General features: G+C 36.2%; 1 protein-coding gene across 1 annotated transcript in view; it reads right to left on the bottom strand.

Annotated features, from left to right (window-relative positions):
* The window catches only part of ARHGAP21 (Rho GTPase activating protein 21), a 133,180-nt gene that overhangs the window by 47,364 nt on the left and 67,537 nt on the right, over window positions 1-18,279 (bottom strand). The window contains 3 exon segments of the mRNA XM_058681681.1: window positions 1,059-1,113; window positions 3,612-3,690; window positions 5,667-5,759. Of these exon segments, the coding sequence (XP_058537664.1) occupies window positions 1,059-1,113; window positions 3,612-3,690; window positions 5,667-5,759 (227 nt within the window).

Genomic DNA, 18,279 nt, shown 5'->3' with positions numbered 1-18,279 from the left:
TCTGCCCCTCTCTCGTGCTCTCTCACTCACTCTCTCTCTCTTAAAGAAAAAAAATTGTTTACAGAAGATCCTAGGACTTATTTTAAACTAAATTCAAACTAATGTCTTACAAATGAAAAACATGACTTTACCCTTTCCATTCCCATCACAAAGATTCCATGAGCTCCCTGCTGTACTTGAATAATAAAAAAAAAACCACACAATTATTTGCTAAAAGGAAAAACACAAACTTCAGCGGTCACTGAAGCTTAGAGGGTGTTACTTCAAAGCTTTTACTGATGCTATTTTATTCTACTAAACTACAAAGTCAATTGAGGAAAACTAGTATTTTCTTGAATGAAATTTATATATGTTTATAAATTTATGTATGTTTTACTTCTTTTTACTTTCAGCAATATTTAAGCCCAATAAAATAGTTAAGGATTCTATTCAACTTATTTTCTTTCTGAAAATGAGGAAAAATTTAGGCTAAATACTAAAGACTTCAATATAGTATAATTTCCTCTTGAAGACCCTGACATTTTTCCTTCACAGGGTAGACTTCATTCATTGCGAACCTTTCTTCTAATGGAATGGATTGAACTGTTACCAACATTGCTTGGTAGGTTAATTTACAAACAGTCATACATATTGAAAAATTAAGAAACGGCTTTCACAAAATCTCTGTTCTCATAAGAAAAAAAAAAAAACGATTCTAATTCCTGGGGATATATACTATGCCCTGAACTATGACTTCTGGTCAAAGGACTACCTAGGCTGTAACACCAGGGCAAACTCTTTAGGAATTTCCTTCCAAATGGCAACAACAGAAATTCACTGTCAAAATGAATAGAACATTCTTATGTCACTTGATTGTAAAAATTGATGATTTTTTTTTGTTGAAAAATTTTTTTGTTTGTTTATTTGTTTTTTGGTAAAATATAGAGAATCCCAGACTCTGCTAAATTTCCCCAGAATCTTTCATTCTGTCCACCTCCACCTTTAAAGTCCATCTTTAAAGGATTTTTACCAGTGTTTGAGACTGTTGAACAATTCAGATTTAAATTAATAAAACTTACCACTTGGAGAATGTCTTCATCTTTTGGCATAACACTAAGTTCCAATGTTGTATCACTGAAATTGAATATATATAAAAATTATTTTAGGGGAGGGGCAAGTGTATACAAAAGACATAAAAAATAGCTCAGAGGTATCTGTTAAATTTGTTTACGAGTTTAATTTTTGGGTTTTTTTTTAATCTTTACTTTTCAAACCCAAATCATTAAAAAAAGAAGTCACTTTTATATATACAAGCTAACTATGAATGAAAGAAGGCATCCTGCCATATGTTAGAGCTATTTATAGCCAGGTAGATCTTCTTTATAATGTGTTTCTAATTTAGGAACATGAAGTATATTACTTATGTTAAATACTCCTGGAACAAAGCTCTTCAGCATATATTTATTTATTATTTTAATTCAAGTCACAGAAAGAATTATAATTTTTACCACATATTTTCACTATTTATCAAGTTAAAAATATAGTCACATGAAAATAACCAAAGAACCCTCAAATTTAACATTTTAAGTAATATTAAACATCTCAATTTTGAAATATTCCCTTTTGGCCTCAGAAGTGAAGGAAATCAGAGTTCACCATCATAACTATCAAAATGACTCATTTCTCAAAACTATATAGTGTCTCAACTATTTGCTTTCTTCTCTGACTTAATTTTAGAGGCTTTAGAGAAACGGCTCAAAGTCTCACTTTATTTTGGTACTATAACTGCCCTGTTAAAAATGATAGAGAAGTTTCTCTAGGTTCAAAAAAGCACAAAGGGGTGAATTATACTGAGTCTTGTGACCTGGAATTACATTTAGAAAAGGCAAGGATGGTGGGCTATCTCCATCACGTGATTCAGTGTCTAACCTAACAATATCAGACAGATTTTTTTCTTCCCCCAATACAATCAAGAGATGAAGAAACAATCAACAACAAAAAAAAGAAAACGAAACCTAATAATTTACTGGTGTCACTTTTTGTTCGATTTGAACTTATTATGAGGTTCATAAATGCTGAGAATAGTCAACTGTAAGAACCACAGGTTCAAATAAATTTTATTGATAAAATATGTAGGTACTTGTATTTCAGTATTTAGAGCTGGTAGAAAATACATACTAATGCTTAGATAAATTCTTCTGCAAGGATACATTTTTACATTAATACACTGCAGAATCTCAATGGCTTTGTGCTGCATTATCCATTTGCTACCAACTGCAGACAAAAGGAACACAATTTTTTAAAAGAAAATAAGATAATCAAAAAACAGTTTTCCTCTATTTTTCAAATTGCTTTATCAGCTGAAAAATCAAGACTGTCATTCCAAAGTGTTATTATTCTGAGAGACGAACTGCACCAGGAACAAAAAACCAAAAAAAAACTTAATGTGGATTTTGAGTAACAGAGATTAAGTCGTGGTTACTTGGAAAAATACTATTTTTAAAGAAGAGATGTTAGCAAATACATGAAAAATTCTTAAATTACAAATTGATAAGATACATTGGTGTACGTATAATGATCTAAATTATTTCAAGGGAGTAAAAATTTGGGTGACCTCCCCACTGCCTCTGAAGTGGCTTTAAATTTTTCACCAGTCCCCTGTTCTCTCCAATACTTGAGATCAAATAGGGATCACTGTCAGGAACACCTAGAATCTAACATCAGACGCAAGATTTAAGATTTGCTTTCTCTAAGAATTTCATTAAATAGTAAAACAGTAAGAAGAATACTTGGAGAGCAATACATCCCAATCACATCATCTAACTGCAAAAATGACAATGTATTAGGGCATTAGTGTAAATAACTTAGATTATATCAAAAAATGCTTTAGACATGGTTGGAGGACTTTGATAAAAGTCTTCAGAAAATAGTGAACTTCAATTTAATTATAATAGGGATGATCTGGACAAGGGGACCCCAGTCATGGCCAGTAGCATCTGACAGGAATTCAATTTGGTAACCACTTTGGCTTTCCATTTATTTATTTATTTATAATTAAGAAAAATTTTCTCGGTGTGTGGTAGACAGGAAGAGTAGGACTAAGTTATCTTTGAGATCTCACAGTCTCTCTACACATATTTATTTGCCTTTAGAATTCAAAAGTCTCTCATTCTGTAGAACGTAGGTGAGAGATGGATTCAAAGAGAATTTCTTGTTGTCTTTATTACAACAAATGAATAAACTGGAGCCAAGAATGTGATTCAATAAGGTATATAAAGATATCTAAGGAAGAGGTTTTAAAATAAATTACATTGGCTTTCATGTGCATTTTTGTTATAACCAAATCATAAATTTAATTGTCATTTCATTTAAATCTAAACTCTGTTCCTTTCAGATTCTAAAGGACTTTAATCACAAATCTGATAGATTTGCTAAAGCAAAGCCACCAAGTTAAGCTACCATCAGGTAGTTCAACCTTGGCAATTCTCAAATGTGTTATCCACTTTAAGGAAAAGTCCTGTTTCTCCACATCCCATTGTAGGGTACAGACATTAATGTATTAAGTGTACTTCCTCCACTGATTTATAAACACCCATCTTTGGCCAAAATTAATCATATTTCAGGAATCTTACCTGTTCTGAATTAAAGCAATTACTTGGGAATAGGTCTTTCCAATAACACTTTCTCCATTGACTTTTATAATTCGATCACCTACAAAGAGGAATTAAAAAAAAAAAAAACACATGGGGAATTCCTTAAAAAGTCATTTCTGAATACTTTTGAAATATTTTTTTTAATGTTTACTCACTTTTGAGAGACAGAGAGTGATCGGGAGAGGGGCAGAGAAAGAGGGAGACACAGTATTTGAAGCAGGCTCCAGGTTCTGAGCTGTCAGCACACAGCCCGACACAGGGCTTGAACTCACGAACCGTGAGATCATGACCTGAGCCGAAGTTGGATACTTAACCGTCTGAGCCACCCAGGTGCCCCAACTCTCGAAATATCTCTTAATGTACTTATTTTTAACATATTCTTGGTCATTATCTTTTAAAGTATCTTTCACAAAAATGAATCTAAATTTTAAGACATACAGCTGATGAAATAGAGCTAGGTCTTAAGGGCCCCAGGCAACGATGAGCTTAGAAATGCCAAAAGGTATAGTCACCAAGTGGCTCCAGCTATACTATTTATAACCCTATCACTTGTTTTCTGAGTTGCAGAACTCCTAGCTTTTTCTCTGTTTCCCCTGTCATCTCTGATAGAGAAGCATCGTTCAGTGCGCTTAGACACTTGATTGTTCTTATTACCTTGCTATCCTCTACTTTCAGTCTCATTTCCTTGTAGTATCCTCCCAACACATTTAGTTTTTTTTATTAGTGCTATATTACGGAACTTGAATATGGGTGTGCACATGGTTTTGGCTTTCTGTATATTAACTCGTTCTTCATTTTAATAGAGAAAAGGACATTTGGATTACTAGTAAGAATTCAGGGGAGCAGAAAGGAAAAGACTGAGAGAGAAAAGATATGGAAAATAGAAAAAAAAAAAAAAGTACTTTCTGGGTGCTTCTCACAGCATCTCCATATCTTCCTGCCTTTGCGAGGCTTAGGATAAGATAGGAGATACATTCCGGGTAATGGAATCCCACATGTACACTGATATACATGTTATACACATTAATGAGATTAGGATTAGGCTTACTTTAACTATGACAGAAGAGATAATCAATAAATAGTGCATCCTAATAAATCTTAGTGGCAACGTCCGCTGATTGTACTATTTATAGCTGAAAAGACTACACTTTATTCAAAAGGCAGTAATACATAGTTCTTTACTAATTTTCATTTAAATTATCTCATATTGAAAACAAAAAGAGTAACTATTTTAGTGTGTGTACTAACCTAAACTAAATCTCTTAGTTTTTACTAAAATCACAGAGGGGCACCTGGGTGGCTCAGTTGGTTGAGTGTCTGGCTTCAGCTCAGGTCATGATCTCATGGTTCGTGGATTCAAGCCCCATGTCACGCTCTGTGCTGACAGCTCAGAGTCCAGAGCCTGCTTCAGATTCTATGTCTCCCTCTCTCTCTGCCCCTCCCCTGCTCAAGCACTGTCTCTCTCTCTCAAAAATAAATAAACATTAAAAAAAATTAAAAAAAAAAAAAAGACTTGCTGAAATCACAGATCACAAGAGTATTTTAGAACAGTTACCAGACCGCATCCACGGATACCTACGTGGCAAGTCCTGCCTTCCACTGCAGACTTAGGTTATTCTTTGCAGTGCAAATTAGTTAATTCACTTCTGGCAGATAAGGTACTTCCAAATCTTGGATCTCCAAGATTATTTCAATTATGCCAATAAACATCTTTATCATTTGGCTTTTTTGTAATCCTCATCAAAATTAAATGTATGCAAAACAGGTGCTTTTAAAAGGGCCCCCAAGAGTCCATTCTCTAAGTGGTAACCAAAAGTGCTCCTAATTTACAATTTATATTATTTCTGTCCAAACCCATCAGTTTGGGTATCAAGAAACACACAGCTAAGTAGGTTTCAAAAATAGTAATAACTGATGCAGAGACATAGGAAAAAACATACAGGAGATAAAAATGTGGAAAATGAAATATGGAAGAAGGAAGAAATGAAGTAAAAAAGAAATTACAAGCTATTATTTAAAGAAAAATATTAGCACCTGTGCATAATCCAGCTTCAAAAGCAGGTCCCCCTTCTTTAACCTGTTTAACAAATATGGTGTCCATTGGTTCCAAGCGGTTTCTTGGTTTTCCTGCAGGAGAAAAAAAGCCCAAGGCATGATTTTATCTCACAATATTTTATTAAAATGCCAAAAGAGAAAATGGTATTTTAGGCAACGAAGCAAAGATTTTTAATGAAGCGTGAAACACATATCCTGAATATGGATGCTAAAATCATAATTTAGGAGTTTTCATTAATTCAAACATTTATTTTGCTTCTTCTAGAACACAACCACCATCACAATAGTAATGGTTTCCATTTAGTGGGGACATTCTGTATATAAATTGCTACACTAAAGACTACACATGCCCTGAGAACTAATTTCCACGGCACTTAAGTGTTGCTACCACTACTGCATAAAAGAGGAAACTGAGGCTAGGATAGATTAAATCCTCCCAGGTCACATAGCTAGATTTCACAGGCAGTACGCACTCTACTGCTCTTTAACACTGCATTGTGCTAAGCATTAAGTTATAATGATGACTAAGACTCAGTCCTTTCCCTTCAGGGGCTCTGGTGGGAGACAGACATACACACAAAATGATACTGTAGTATAGAAAACAATAATAAATAAAATACAAAATCATAGCAATGACAAGCGCATGATCAACTCCGTAAGTCAATATTTCACAATCTATCGATGGATCACCTGCATTAACACTGAAAGTGCTTGCTACAAATCCATGTTTCAGGGTCCAATCAGAAATCTGCTTTGTCAACGAGTTTTCCAGGCGATTCTTGTACACACTAACATTTGAGAACAACTTACAGTTTCAATAAACTAGAAATCAAGGGAAGATTCCCAGATGAGAGGGCATTTAAGCTAAGTGATAAGCACCAAGGCAAGGACTGTGGTGAGAGGTAAGGCCAAGAGGTAGACAGCGGTTCTCAAAGTGTGGTCCCCAGACCAGCAGCACTGATATAACCAGGGAATGTGTTACAAATGCAAATTTGAGGACTCCATTCGAGACCTACTGAATCAGAAACTCTTGAGATGATTGTGATGCACACTCATGCTTGGGAACCACTGAAGTAGAAGACACAGCCCTGACTCTTAAAGAACTTGACTGAGAAAATGAAGCACATATATATGCATGGAGTAATATAGTAATATATGTTAAATTGCAATGCTAGGCAAAAGATGAGTGTCAAATATTAAAGGTTTACATTTCTTGCCATATAAAACTAAATTTTCATCATGGTGCATCACAAAGGTGGCTCAAAAAATTCTTAATAAAGGAATATATCTCAGTAGATTCCTTTACATATTTAACTATTTACTCTGAAGGAATTCCTCTGAAGTCGTGAATGGCTAAGTCAATCACTTATAATGCAACAGGGTATAGTGGAAATTGCTTGTTTTTAGAAGCCAGTAGATATGGATCCAAATCCTTGCTTTGCCACTTGATAATCTAGTTGCAATTAGTAAACACTTCTACTTAAACAAACTAGTAACTTTTTCTTCTATAATAGAGATAATTATTCTATATTTTTACATTCTTAAAGAGTTTCCAAAGGCTAAATGGAGTAATTCCTCAGTCAATGTACATTTCCACTCTTCATAGCGCTTAAATGAAAACTAGTGACATATTTTTATGTCTTTAAGGATTAAAGACATGAAAGGTAATAAAAACACACTTACAAAGTACCTACTATCCAATTTAAAAAATTATAAATATACTGTATATCATATATCTTCCCAAAGAAACTTTATACAGCCTTCTATGTTCAGATGACATGAAAATATTATAAACCCTTTTGTCATTTCTGATGACTGCTTTCTCCATGAGGCTTTGGAGGAAAAAAAAGAACTAATGTTAGTTCAATCCCTACTATAAAGAAGAATGTCCTAATTCTTAAGAGGTATCTGTTAAAGTAGTTAGGGACTAATTGTTAGGATTATATGATTATATCTCTATAATTATATCTGCAACTTAATTTTCAAATGGGTTGGGAGAAAAAATAAACCAAGATACCCACACCCCCCAGATACACATGTGGATAGGAGGTAAATGAAGCAAATATAGCAACAGGTTAGTTGCTGAACCAAGATGGACAAGGTTTTTGCTGTGTGTTGAAAATTATAATAAAAAGCCGGGGGAAACTTCCCGTGGATGTCAGGCTTTATTTTTCTTCACAGAACTTATCACTCACTACTTAAAATTACATTTTTATTTGCTTGCCTTTTGGCTGTTTGTCCCTCCCACTAAAATGAAGAGCAGGGATTTTTATCATGTTCTCTGATATCCATAGTACCTACAACAATGCCTAGTGCAGAACTGGTATTCAATAAATAGTTATTCAATGAATAAATAAATTTATTATTTAGTTTGATTCTCATAACAAGCCTTCGGGATGGGCCTTATGATCCTAATATTGTCGTTGTACCTGAGAGGAAACAGACTAAGTACCTTATAAAGAGGCAGAATAGGGATTTGAACTCAGGTCTGAATCCAAACATGGTGTTCCCTGCTGCTTCAAAAATAATCGAACTATTTATTCTTTTGTCAAGCTTTACTGAATACAAGTAGATAGTCCGCTTATAAAGACTTTGAATAGAAAAAAAAGTTTCTTTTCAGTATCACTCACTTAAAATGCAATTACTTAATTTCAATCAAGTCCGTAATCAGTCTAGGTCTCTCTGTAGCCAACTCAACATTTACAGGAGCTGGCATTGAAAGAAAACCATCTACTTTTTCTTAGCTAGAGATTTGAGGGTTTAACTAAGTTTTACTGAATCAAGTCATTGCTTTCATGGAAAGATTTGTACAATCAAAGAGAAGAAACACTTTTCTCATTAATGTTTTCTGGTCCACTATGTCCGAAAGGTGATTATACCCTACTTATATTTAAAAATACAAAATGTAGGGGCGCCTGGGTGGCGCAGTCGGTTAAGCTTCCGACTTCAGCCAGGTCACAATCTCGCGGTCCGTGAGTTCGAGCCCCGCGTCAGGCTCTGGGCTGATGGATGGCTCGGAGCCTGGAGCCTGTTTCCGATTCTGTGTCTCCCTCTCTCTCTGCCCCCCCCCCCCCCCACGTTCATGCTCTGTCTCTCTCTGTCCCAACAATAAATAAAAAACGTTGAAAAAAAAATTAAAAAAAAAATACAAAATGTAAATCACATTAATAATTTCTATTAAAAAATTAAAAGTTAGCTGGATAGCAATGTAGTAAACCCGATAGAAAATTTCACATATACAGAACAGATGTAGTCCAAAAGAATTTTAATTTCTATAAAAGAAATATTAACTTTGCAGTGATTGTCATTACAAATCCAGAGACACTTTGTCATTGACAAATCTTTCAATACACTGTGCCTGAAAACATATGAAGGTGGAAAAGACTGAATAAAATAGGGGCCAATATTATAGCAGAAACTATTACATCTGCTGAGAATTACACTTTTGATTCTCGTTGTCACTTTCCTTTCTGAATTTTCTCTAAAATCTGACTTACTATTGCTACCTAGATATTATCTGATTCCTTCTGGACAATAGAAAATTGATATCCCTTAATTACAGACAGGTTTCACTACAAAACATACTTCTTTTCAAATTCCATGTTCCTTGACTCTAAGTCTTGAATTAAACACTTGGCTCATTAATTTTAAGAGTGTCTTCTTTTTATAAGATGGACAGAGAACGACAAATACCATATGGTTTCATTTCTATGTGGGATCTGAAAAAAAACAAAAAACAAAAAACCAAAACAGACTCAAATTCAGAGAATAAACTGGTGGTCGCCAGAAGGGAGGGAGGTTGGTGGGCAGGTGAAATAGGTGAAGAGGATTAAGAGGTAGAAACCTCCAATTATAAAATAAGTAAGTCATGGGATGAAAAGTACAGCATAGATAATATAGTCAATAATATTGTAATAACTTTGTGTGGTGACAGATGGTAACCACACTTACATAGCAAGCATTTCGTAATATATATAAACGTCAAATCACTATATTGTACACCTGAAACTAATATATTCTGTCAGCTATACTTCAATTAAAAATTTTAAAGGATTTTTTAAAAGAAAAAATAATTTTAAAAACCATCTTCTCTTTAATATACCCTACTGAAACTGGAAATGAAAAATACCAGATTTAAAATGTGTGTTTATTCAATCTTTTGTGTCCCTGGTTTTTTTTGTTTTGTTTTTCATTTTTTTGTTTGTTTGTTTGTGTTTTTGTTTTTAAGTAGCCTCCACGCCCAACGTGCAGCTTGAACTCACAACCCTGAGACCAAGAGTCACGTGCTCTACTGACTGAGCCAGCCAGGCACTCTGTGTCTTTAGTTTTTTAAGTCAATTTCCAGATGTGCAAAACTAAAAGTCTGATCCTGAGTTGTGGTAATTCATAAGGAAAAATGATTTCTTACTTCTCTGTATTATCATCTGGCAGGGCCAGATAGCTTCCCTGGCAATTCTTAGTGAAAAGCCTCTTTTAATTCTACATCTGTGTTTTATACTTTCTCATTTTTTTTAAAGAACACATAGGACATGCTTCAAAGAAGTGTTAAATACCTTTTTAAAAAAGGTTTTTTAATCTTTATTTTTGAGAGACAGAGTGTAAGCGGTGGAGGGGCAGAGAGAGAGGGAGGCACAGAATCCGAAGCAGGCTCCAGGCTCTGAGCTATCAGCACAGAGCCCGACACGAGGCTTGAACTCATGAACTGCATGTTCATGACCTGAATCGAAGTCGGACGCTCAACCGACTGAGCCACCCAGGCGCCCCATGTTAAATACCTTATTCAAGTGTCATTTCCTTGATCTTATCAAAAAAGAAAAGAAAAGAAAAGAAAAGAAAAGAAAAGAAAAGAAAAGGTATCTTTTTAGCACACACATGTAATTAAATCTTTCTGTATCTGAGAAAAGGAAGTAAAAAGACAAGAATTTGAATAATCTAAATGGCTAAATGACAATGGCTATGTTATTTAATATACAGTTAATAAAGACTTAAACAAGAAGACATAAACACATATATGAATTTACTTGAATATTAGACTTTGAAATCAGGGGAAAAAAGCACATATTTTTACATTATACTAAATACTGAAAAATAATGAGTAAAAAGGAAGGAAGAAAGAAAAGAAAAGAAAAGAAAAGAAAAGAAAAGAAAAGAAAAGAAAAGAAAGAAAGACAGACAGAAAGAAAGAAAGAAAGAAAGAAAGAAAGAAAGAAAGAAAGAAAGAAAGAAAGAAGAAAGTAAGTGTAGGTAGTGATTGCCTTCCAAATACTGGACGAATATCCAGGCAGATGTGATTTTTATTCTTCACAGCCCGTATATGGCAGTAGCTAACAGCTTGGACCTTTTAGGCAGATTATATGGTTTAAAATCCTAGCTCTGCCACTTATTTTCCAGGGAGGGGGGTATCAAATCATACAAGAGTTACTTGTCTCTCAGAAATTCAATTTAATTGGGCATCCTGTATTTTATCTGGCAACCTCACCTCCCTGTGATTTGAGACAAATGATTTATTTGTGATCCAGTTAACTCATCTGAACAATGAGGATGATGGTAACATATCCCCACCTGACAAGGCTGTTATGAGGATTAAAAGAGATAATCCATTAAAATGCTTATATAATGTCTAATACAAGTAGGTATTTAATAAATGTTATTACTCTGCTAGACTGATAATAAACGTCCAGAAGGTTTACATACAGATCAGGGATAAATGAGCCAGGGGGCCTGTCACTCTGAAAGCACTTAATTAAATCCTGGTTGAAAGAGTATCTCTACAAATGTAACTGCCAGATTATGGGAAAGTTGAGGAATATAAGCCAAACACTACAGAACGCTAACGAAAAGAAGGTCGAAAAAAATTAAGGGATTGCACTAAAAAGTCTCCAGTAGCTGACATGAACTACACACCTGTTTTCAAAAAAGACTGGTGTTGAAACCAGTGTGCTACATCTCTAGGCCAGTGGGCTTTGTCGGTTAAGAAAGATTATTTAGCGGCACTTGGGTGGCTCAGTCGGTTAGCGTCTCACAATCTCATGGTTTGTGAGATTGAGCCCCCATATCAGTCTCTGTGCTGACAGAGCAGAGCCTGCTTCAGATTCTCTCTCTCCCTCTCTCTCTGTCCCTTCCCCACACGTGTACTTTCTCTCTCTCTCTCTCTCTCTCTCAGAAATAAACATTAAAAAAAGAAAGATTATTTAAACCTATAATAACTTTCTTCTTTAGAGAATGCTAAAACCAAAATCACTTGCAACATGTAAATTATTTCAAAATCTAAACTTAGAATAGAAGCAAACAGATTAAAGCAAATAGATTATTTTAAGAAGTGACAGTTTTGAAGTATGCCACTTGCAAAAAGAACCCTGTAATGAATATCCACAGAGTAATAGGTATAAGTCAGGGAATCCTGTAGTTCTGAGGACAAGAGAAAAATATTTCTTTCTTTTTTTTTTTTTTTTTTAACGTTTATTTATTTTTGAGACAGAGAGAGACAGAGCATGAACGGGGGAGGGTCAGAGAGAGGGAGACACAGAATCCGAAACAGGCTCCAGGCTCTGAGCTGTCAGCACAGAGCCTGACGCGGGGCTCGAACTCACGGACCGCGAGATCATGACCTGAGCCGAAGTCGGCCGCTTAACCGACTGAGCCACCCAGGCGCCCCAAGAGAAAAATATTTCTTAACAGAGTGAAAAAAATATATACTTTTTTTTAAAAAAAAAGTTATTTATTTTTGAGACACAGAGAGACAGAGCATGAGCCGGAGAAGAGCAGAGAGAGAGGGAGACACAGAATCCAAAGCAGGCTCCAGGTTCTGAGCTGTCAGCACAGAGCCTGATGCGGGGCTCGAACTTACGGACTGTGAGATCATGGCCTGAGCCAAAGTTGGACGCTTAACTGACTGAGCCACCCAGGCGCCCCTATACTTTACACAAAGAAATACCATCCATGTTTTAAACAAAAACAAAGCAATGGAAAATAACGGCTACCACTGAGATTAAGCTTTTAAAATTCTTCCTTCTCTCTGAGTTCTTAAGGTTGCTGCTGAACAATTTTTTAAAAAATGGAACCAATCTTCTCATTTACAATGAGAGTTTATTTTTTTAAGTATTCTTTTAATTTATTTCTTTGTTGTAAAAAAAGAATCTCTACACAAGAGAAAACCGTTGAACTTAAACTGTGCTTCATAGGAAAGTTATACAAGCCTTGGAAGAAGTATACTCCCACAAAGGTGGAGAGATACATCACATAATGGAACATTAAAGCTCCAGGCATTAATTATTTAAAGAAAATCAATTAAATAGCTTATTGAAATTGATATTTAGTTTTCAGACCAAAAATAAGTGAAACCACAATGTAGATTGAAATAGATACCGGAGTTAAATCTAAATAATGAAAAATGAGCTCAGCTTCTTTTGGATGGGTAATAGATTGCCACAGGGGGGAAATAAAAGGTTATGCAGAAGAATTTAGTGAGCAAAAGTTAGGAATTATGAATCTACTTTAAGGCAGAAAACAAACGGGGGGAAATAAACACCAAATTCAGGCTAGTGATTACCTCTGAGGAAAGAGAATAGGGAAGGAGTAATATAAAACACCTTAACCATACTTATAATCATTTATGTCTGGGGGGGGGCGATTAGGGAAGGGGGAGCTGGAACTGGGGGGAAGGATGCGAGACGGTAACACGACAAATACAGGTGGCAAGCATTTGGAAGCCACGTTTTTTCCCCTATATTTTCTGTTTGCCTGAAATATTTCATAACCATTTTTAATTGCTGAAAACAGGCTTCTAATCTTTATTTTGGGGGTCTGGTTTGCTGATGGCATACAAGATTACCCTAAGAGCCTAACAGAGACACATTGTCTAACAAGCAAAAATCCATATATATCATTATGAAGCAGCAGCCAATTTAAGAAGACTGATATGGCAGGTTATTGGGTACTCCATTTCCTTTGGTTATGGCAGAAGCACTAATTAAAAAAATAAATATATGCCATTTTATTAAATCTAGGTATTCCCAAATTTCTACTAAAGGTGCTCTCATTTCCAGAGTGATGGCTAGTACTTTAAAACTGTATCTCCCAAGCCTCCAATCTGCAGCTCCAATAATTATGAGCTGCAAACCTCAAATTCCAATAACCTCTGGACATTGTAAAATGTTGCCTGCTGGGGCTCAGTCAAATTATATCTATTATAAGCAAACACATATCTCTACTCAACCTCATCTTCAAGAGGTATCAGGTGAAACATAACGAAATAAAATCTGTTAAATATTAAAAAGCAGACCATATTCTACTTAATCATGATATACTTTCTTTTAACCCACACCCATCTGATTATTTTCGTTTACTTTTCACTGCAGAAAATGTCCAGCATAGACAAAACAGTAGAATAAACCCCCATGAACATGACTTAAATAGCTGCAAAAACCCTGCCAGTCTTGTTTCACTCCTGCTTACTTTTTTTCCCTAAAGTATTTTAAAGCAAATCCCAGATATCATGCCAATTCATCAAGAAATACTTCAAATACTTCAGCATACATCACCAACAAATAGGAACTCTACTTTTTCTTAAGGAAAGATAACAAAACCCTCCCATAGTTCTCCAAACTATGTAATACTCTCCAAGGTGTGGATAATATAAACGGACGATAAACACAACCTTGCCTTCTACATTCATTGTCCCAAATGCCTACTTAACATTAATGAAAAGCAGTATGCCATGACATAGAAATGACAGCACCAAAAGCTATGAAATAAATTTAGAAAGGTTTCACGTGTAAAATCACCACAGAACTCTAAGTTAAGTACCCAATCAAGTTAACCGTTCCCAATGAATGCTCTGCCTACGTATTCTAATTCAGTGAGGTCATCCGTGTGAAAGAACATACCCTACATGAAAAAGTCCAGCATACAGAACAGTGCTTGATGTCAATAGTAAAACTGCCCCAAACCAAGTCAGAGATATGTTTCAGGAACAAAGCTCTTACACTGCAAATGACCTGCGGCAGAATCTCCCTCAAATAAAAAGAAAATGCTGCCATTTAGTAGCAGTTTGAGTAAAATACCACTAGGTGTCAGACATGAATCAAAATTTTCTGGCATGACAATCTATTTAGACAAGAAAGACTCTGGAAGAGTGTTATTCATTCAACAAATATTTACTGAGCTCATAAATGTGCCAGGTGCTGATTATCCTACAATGAACACAACAGTTCTGGGATCTGCCTTCTGGAGTATCTGAAGTTTATGAAGCATCATTTTTCCTCTCTGTCTGAAGTTTCAGGAATTTCACAAAGTATGTCTCGCGTGTAGATTCATAGCCCTGCCATTCCTGTTGTGCTGGATTTTAATTTCTCTGCAAACCCAGAAAAATGTGTTACAGTGTTCTAACCACAAGCAGCTATCTTTCCATCTGTGTATCTTTCCATTTTACCATCGCTGGACCCCTTGACCAATGAAATTTGCCCCTCACATTGTTATCAAGCCCTTCCATCTTAAAAAGGAGGACTTACCAGGCTCCCCCAGAAATCACTCTCTTTCTTGCTAAGAACACTCATGGATCAACAAAATCCAACAGCAACCTCCACTTCCTTTTCTCCTTGACCTTCCAAAGCATTCCATTTGCCAATCTCCAACTATGGAGAATTCTGTCCAGATGCCCACTCTGCTCCTATTCTTGGCCTGCTATTTCAGCATAACCTGTAACCCAATGATTTACAGTTTCGAAGTTCAGTGAAGTTCTTGGTACTGCTCACTGAACATTCAAGGTTGCGGTTTCAAACCTCCAAAAAATCTTCTTAAACTGGCTATTCCATCTTGATTTCCTCACACTAGTTGGATAACTTTGCCTCTTACGGCACCATACCTCGATGGCTGTATCCTCATTTTTTAATCTTTGCCCACATCCATACTTCCTTTTGCTCCACCTCAAGTAAGGACTTGAGTACTGGCCTTCTTTAGAACCTTGTTTCCCTCACGGTCTCCTCTCGTGGGTAAAACTTCAGTCAGTCTCTGTTCTTCTCCCCGCTGGACGGAAATACATGTTCTCAGAGACCTACCAAAGCTTCCCAAATGTAGAACAACAATAAATCTTCTCCCTGTCTTTCCACATAGCTATCATCTCTTATACTCCTTCCCTTCCTTTTCATGCTTCCTGAAGAATAGTCTATACTCCTATCCTCATTTCTTTACTTTCAGTTCAGGGTTTCTCAGACACTGAGAAGTATGCCATTGGGGGCAAAATCGCCCACACACCTCACTCCCATGCTCACTGAGGTTCACTGCTCTAATTTACGTTCCAACCCACTGATATTTGGTTCTCACATCCCGTCAGCTCACTGTACTGAAACTATTCTCCTATCTTACCACTTTGCTACTTGTCAGACTGGGTCCAACAGTATCTTTTTAGTCATCAGCCTAATGAATTTTCTGTGACAAATGGCACATTATCCACTCCCCCCTTAAAATGACCACCTCTTAATTAGTAGGTCGTCGACTCCTCCTGGTTGTCCTCAGACCTTCTAAAACTTATTCTCAGAGTTCCTTTTCTGATTCTTCGTTCTCTGACCATCTCTTGGATGTTGTGTTCCCTAGGGTCCTATCTTTTATTCTGTTTTCATGCTCTCTGTGCATGGTTTCATTTATCCCTAGGACTTAATTACAGCATATATAATAATGACTTCCCAAATCTATTTTCAACCCCCACCTCTATGAGCTCCACACCCAAATTTTCAACTAGGTACTAAACGTTCTACAGGCATCAGAAATGCAACTTATCCCAAACTAAACCCATTTCCCCAGAGGAAGATATGCTTCCCCTCTAGAATCCCGCAGTTAATGCCCCTTCCCCCATCTATCTACTCATGTATGACAGAAAAGCTAAGCATAATCCTCCACAAATCAACCATTGTTGGTGACATAAAATCCACCCCCAAGCCCTACCACCAAATCTGGGCAAATATAACTTCCGGGTGTCTCTGATATATCTGTTCCAGAACACTGTTCCTCCTTCCTCCTGATAAAGTCCTATTCATCTGTCAACAGCACAGAGGACATCCCGCCTGAGACCCCCTTCCCTGGTGCTTAGACGATTCCCCCTCTGTACTGTGGTCCTGTCAAAACTGTACACACCTCTGTGGTTGCACTTATAGAATTATATTACACCTTCAGTGTCCACCAGAGCAGGAGTTTTTGGAAGCCAAGGCCCATATCTTACCTACTCATTTGTTGAATGTATACAGGCCAGAAACTGTTCTGGATTTTAAGCCAAAATAATAAAATAGAGTTCCTGTTCTACATTCTAATGGAGGAAGAAAATGTTCCACAAGAAACAGGTAGTAGGAGAGATGGTGACAGTGTTAGGAAAAATAATAAGCAGAGTGGGAAGGAGAGGGAAAATGAAAGGCAAGGCTGTAATACTATCTTCATGAAATGGTCAGGCAAACCCTCTCTAGCAGGTGACATTTGAACAACTATCTGAAGAAAGCCAGGTTAGAGGCCATATTGCTCCCTTCCCAGCAATCAGATTAGCGACTTGTTCATGGCAGTGACTCAACAAATGTTTGCTAAGTGAATGAATAAGCAACAGGAAACATATTTCCATATATAATATATTTAGCATTCGTATGCAAATATTTCTACTCTGAAAAGTTATCTGTTAAACTTCGAAAACAGAGACCATAACTCTTACCATTAACTTATTAGCCGTATCTATGAATCACATACTTTGAATGTAGACTAGCTGGAGAGCAATCAGGGAAAAAAAACCAAACGGGACTATCCAGCCAGATGGTGTCTGTGATCAAGGTCTTAAGTCATGCAGCAGCTGGGAAAAGACAGCTCAAAGTCACCTAATTACAGGATCACCTCTGCAACAACATTTTCCGTGGAGAAGTTATTCCAGGGGACAGCCTAGAACATTAATACTCCAAACACGTACCTTCCTTGACTTTTTCACCTTTATAGCCCTATCCCCAGTTAGCTTTCTGAGACCCTGGATGTCATATATCTTAAAGGTTTTAGAACGCTTCCAGAAACTTTTAAAATTGCATTTATTTTCTTGACCACCAAAGTAACTTCATGCCTTTCAAAGTCTTAAAACCTGCTCCAAAAAATTGGATTTCTGACAGTGCCTACTTTAATCCAATCAAATTCCATTATTGTGAAAATGGTTTCCTGGAACTTTTAAGGTGAAGTTATATATATATAGAGAGAGATAGATAGATAGATAGATAGATAGATTTTTTTTTTTTTTAACTCACATCTAACTTGACCACCTTAGCAGTGTATTTTACAAAGAGGTTGCGCAAATTCCTACTGAACTCCAGGATTACCACATTTTTGTTACTACTGTCCCAGCTCACACGCTCAGCAGTTATATGAAATAAGATCTCTAAATTAAAGAAAAAAAAAAAAGTCTGACACTTTGCATAAAAAGGGGAGAAAGGTGAAAGATAAGAAGGCAGACAAGAGACAATAACTTTCTTCCTCGACAGCGGAGGTACAGACATGAACATGCTGAGTTCTGCAGCTTTGGGAAGAGTCATCTGGGAACAGTGTTTACTCAACAAACATTTGAGCTCCTACCAGGTACTTA

Source organism: Neofelis nebulosa, chromosome 8, assembly GCF_028018385.1.
Source record: "Neofelis nebulosa isolate mNeoNeb1 chromosome 8, mNeoNeb1.pri, whole genome shotgun sequence".
In the NCBI taxonomy this organism is placed as follows: domain Eukaryota; kingdom Metazoa; phylum Chordata; class Mammalia; order Carnivora; family Felidae; genus Neofelis; species Neofelis nebulosa.
Note: the sequence above shows the minus strand (reverse complement) of the source record. Positions and strands in the feature narration are given on the sequence as shown.